Raw genomic sequence first — 3,849 nt, forward strand, 5'->3', positions numbered from 1 at the left:
TTAGGTAGTATTGTAAAATACGTTCTTACACTTGACAAGTCAAATGAAAGAATTTTTTAAAATTTTATTTTCTTTATTTTTAGTTTTTTTATTTTTTAAAAAAGATTTTATTTATTTGACAGAGAGAGATCACAAGTAGGCAGAAAGGCAGACAGAGAGAGAGGGGGAAGCAGACTCCCTGCTGAGCCGTGAGCCTAGCGTGGGGCTCAATCCCAGGACCCTGAGATCATGACCTTAGCAGAAGGCAGAGGCTTAACCCACTGAGCTGCTCAGGTGCCCCCAATTTTAATATTTTAAAGATTTTTTATTTATTTAAATGACAGAGAGAGATACAGTGAGAGAGGGAACACAAGCAGGTGGAGTGGGAGAGGGAGAAGCAGGCTTCTCGCTGAGCAGAGAGTCCAATGCCGGGCTTGATCCCAGGATCCTGGGACCATGACCAGAGCTGAAGGCAGATGCTTAATGACTGAGGCACCCAAACGCCCCATGAAACAATTTTTAAAGTCAAGTAAGTTTTAATTCCAAAAAATTCCAAAAATTCCAAGAAAGTTTTAAATTCTTAATAAAAGAGCAGTTAATTCATGGACATTTATATATCTGTCAGATAATTCTAACAAGAATGTTTCAGTATTTGGTAATTTTAAAGTCTAAACTTAATCTATGAATCTCAGAAGATTTAAATGATTTTTTTGACTATATATATATATATATATATATATATATGGTAATAGCCAAAAAAATTCTCTTGAGTTCAGAAAGTTTTCTACATATAGAAAAAAGGGGGAATCTCTGGTAAAAAAGAAATATAAGTCCTCCAGTCCAATATTATGCAGCCCATTGAGTTAAGAAAGTAAACTTTACCTTTGACTTGGTATGTATGACTATATTTTACCTTAAGAAAATGTCATTTTGGAGTGCCTGGGTGGCTCCATTGGTTAAGCATCCAACCCTTGATTTCGGGTCGGGTTATGATCTCAGGGTCATGAGATCAAGTCCCATGACATGCTCCATGCTGGGACCTGCTGGAGATCCTCTCTCTCCCTCTCTCTCTGCCCCTCCCTTTGCCCTCTATCTCTCTCTCCCAAAAAAGAATCATTTCAGAAAGAAGATGGGATTGGGAGGGAGACAAACCATAAGTGACTCTTAATCTCATAAAACAAACTGAGGGTTGCTGGGGGGAGGGGGTTTGGGAGAAGGGGGTGGTATTATGGACATTGGGGAGGGTATGTGCTTTGGTGAGTGCTGTGAAGTGTGTAAACCTGGTGATTCACAGACCTGTACCACTGGGGATAAAAATACATGTTTATAAAAAATAAAAAATTATATTAAAAAAAAAAAAAGAATCATTTCAAAACAGTTTGAGTGAATGAACTATAAAACAAAATCAAATGGTTCTAGCAGTCAAGCTGAAGAACATAAGAAGTGAAAAAATGTTTCACCTTCTTTCACTCCTGCCTCCCTTTTTCTAGCAACCCCAGATACATGTTTGCATTTATGGTTTATTTAGAAATCTTTCTACAGACCTTTAAGCAGAAAAGCAGTTGCCTTTCAAAATAAGCAAACACACACACACACACACACACAAAGAGAGAGACATTTTTCAGTTTAATTTTTTTTTAATTCAAATAAAATTAACATACAGTGTTATATTAGTTTCAGGTGTAAAACATAGTGATTCAACAATTCTATACTCACTACTCATTATAATAAGAATACTCTTTTTTGGGCTTCCGGCGGCGTGACATCAGCGCGCTGGGTCTGGCGGGGAGCCAGAGCGAGAAGGGTCTACGCTGGCGGACGGGACTGTCGGCATCTCTGAAGCACTGCCAACATGTGTAATGTTCAAGAAGCCACTAAGCAGCTCTTGGATGTGAACCTTCATGAGAACTGGAGGGCTAATCAAGTGACAGAAAGTGGTCCCAGAAGTGAGTCTGAGCACCTCCAAGTCACTATTGGAGCCACTGTACCTACTGGTTTTGAGCAAACAGCTGCAGCTGAAGTGAGAGAGAAATTGGGGTCATCATGCAAAATCAGCAAAGACTGGGGCAAGATATATTTTGACATTTCAGTGGAAAGTCTGGCTCAGGTTCATTGTCTGAGATCAGTTGATAACTTATTTGTGGTTGTTAAGGAGTTTAAAGATTATCAGTTCAAAGAAACAAAGGAAGAAGTTCTCAAGGATTTTGAAGAACTGGCTGGGAAGCTTCCGTGGTCAGACCCTTTAAAAGTATGGAAAATTAACACCAGTTTCAAGAAAAAAAAAAAGCACAAAAAGATAAATCAGAATTCAGGTAGAGAAAAGATTGATAATGGACAAGGAGACAAAACAGATGAGAAAGAGGATAAAAAAGGATTCACTAATAATACCTTAGATTCCCATATCTTAGACTATTATGAAAATCCAGCCATCAAGGAAGAGATATCAACATTAGTAGGTGATGATTTGGCATCTTCCAAAGACGAGAAGGATGAAAAAGAAGAAACTCATCCTAAAGTGCTGAAGTTTAGAGTCACGTGCAACCGGGCAGGAGAGAAACACTGCTTTTCCTCAAATGAGGCTGCAAGAGATTTTGGGGGTGCTGTTCAAGATTATTTTAAGTGGAAGGCTGACATGACCAACTTTGATGTGGAGGTTCTTTTGAACATCCATGATAATGAAATTGTTGTGGGCATTGCATTGACAGAAGAGAGTCTCCACCGAAGAAATATCACACATTTTGGACCTACAACTCTTAGATCTACTCTTGCCTATGGGATGCTTAGGCTCTGTGCTCCTCAACCTACTGATATAATTGTGGATCCGATGTGTGGAACGGGAGCAATACCAATAGAGGGGTCTACTGAATGGTCTAACTGTTATCATATTGCTGGTGATAATAATCCGTTGGCTGTGAATAGAGCAGCAAATAACATCTCATCTTTATTGACCAAGAGCCAAATTAAAGAAGGCAAAGTGTCCTGGAGCTTGCCCATAGATGCTGTTCAGTGGGATATCTGCAATCTGCCATTGAGAACTGGCTTTGTGGACATTATTGTGTCAGACATGCCATTTGGAAAAAGGATGGGCTCCAAAAAGAGAAACTGGAACCTTTATCCAGCTTGCCTACGGGAGATGAGCCGTGTCTGTAAACCAGGGACAGGCCGAGCTGCACTACTTACTCAGGACAAGAAATGCTTTACCAAGGCATTATCTGGAATGGGACATGTTTGGCGGAAGGTACATACTGTCTGGGTGAACATAGGGGGTCTTCATGCAGCAGTTTATCTTCTGAAACGTACACCTCAAGCTTTTGTTCATCCTTCAGAACAAGATGGGGAAAGAACTCCTTGGTGATGCAAAGAATGAAGATGGTTAATGGTATTTGTGCCTCCCAACACTGGGAATGTCAGCATGAAGAACTTGGTTTGAAAGAAAAATAGTGTTAATAAAATTGCAGTTTGCAATTTAAACTGGAAAAAAAAAAGAATACTCTTTTTTAAAATTTATTTTTTATTTATTTTTGTCATAACAGTATTTACTATTTTTTCACCACACCCAGTACTCCATGCAATCCGTGTCCTCTATAATACTCTTAATCTCTTTCACCTATCAGCCGTTGTCCCACCCACCTGTCTTCTGGTAACCAATCTGTTTATTCTCTTAGTTAAGAATCTCTTTGTCTCTTTTTTTGTTTGTTCATTTGTTCTGTTTCTTAGATTCCACATATGAATGAAATAATATGGTATTTGTCTTTCCCTGACTGACTTACTAAAAGGAGACTTAAAAAAAATACTACTGCAGGAGATTACAGAGGGGTGATGAACAAACCATATGTATCTGTTGTGGGCATTTTAGAGAGGTTGATGTTT

At 38.9% G+C, this 3,849-nt stretch overlaps 1 protein-coding gene across 1 annotated transcript; it reads left to right on the forward strand.

Annotated features, from left to right (window-relative positions):
* Positions 1–1,766: 1,766 nt before the first annotated feature.
* Positions 1,767–3,450, forward strand: LOC106003405 (THUMP domain-containing protein 3-like). Its single transcript, XM_045085591.1, has one exon. It carries the CDS (start codon positions 1,832–1,834, stop codon positions 3,332–3,334), a length of 1,503 nt encoding a protein of 500 aa, XP_044941526.1. The 5' UTR covers positions 1,767–1,831; the 3' UTR covers positions 3,335–3,450.
* The last annotated feature ends 399 nt before the right edge of the window (positions 3,451–3,849 follow it).

This window comes from Mustela putorius, unplaced genomic scaffold (genome assembly GCF_011764305.1).
Source record: "Mustela putorius furo isolate JIRA1106 unplaced genomic scaffold, ASM1176430v1.1 tig00000870_pilon_pilon_pilon, whole genome shotgun sequence".
Classification (NCBI taxonomy): domain Eukaryota; kingdom Metazoa; phylum Chordata; class Mammalia; order Carnivora; family Mustelidae; genus Mustela; species Mustela putorius.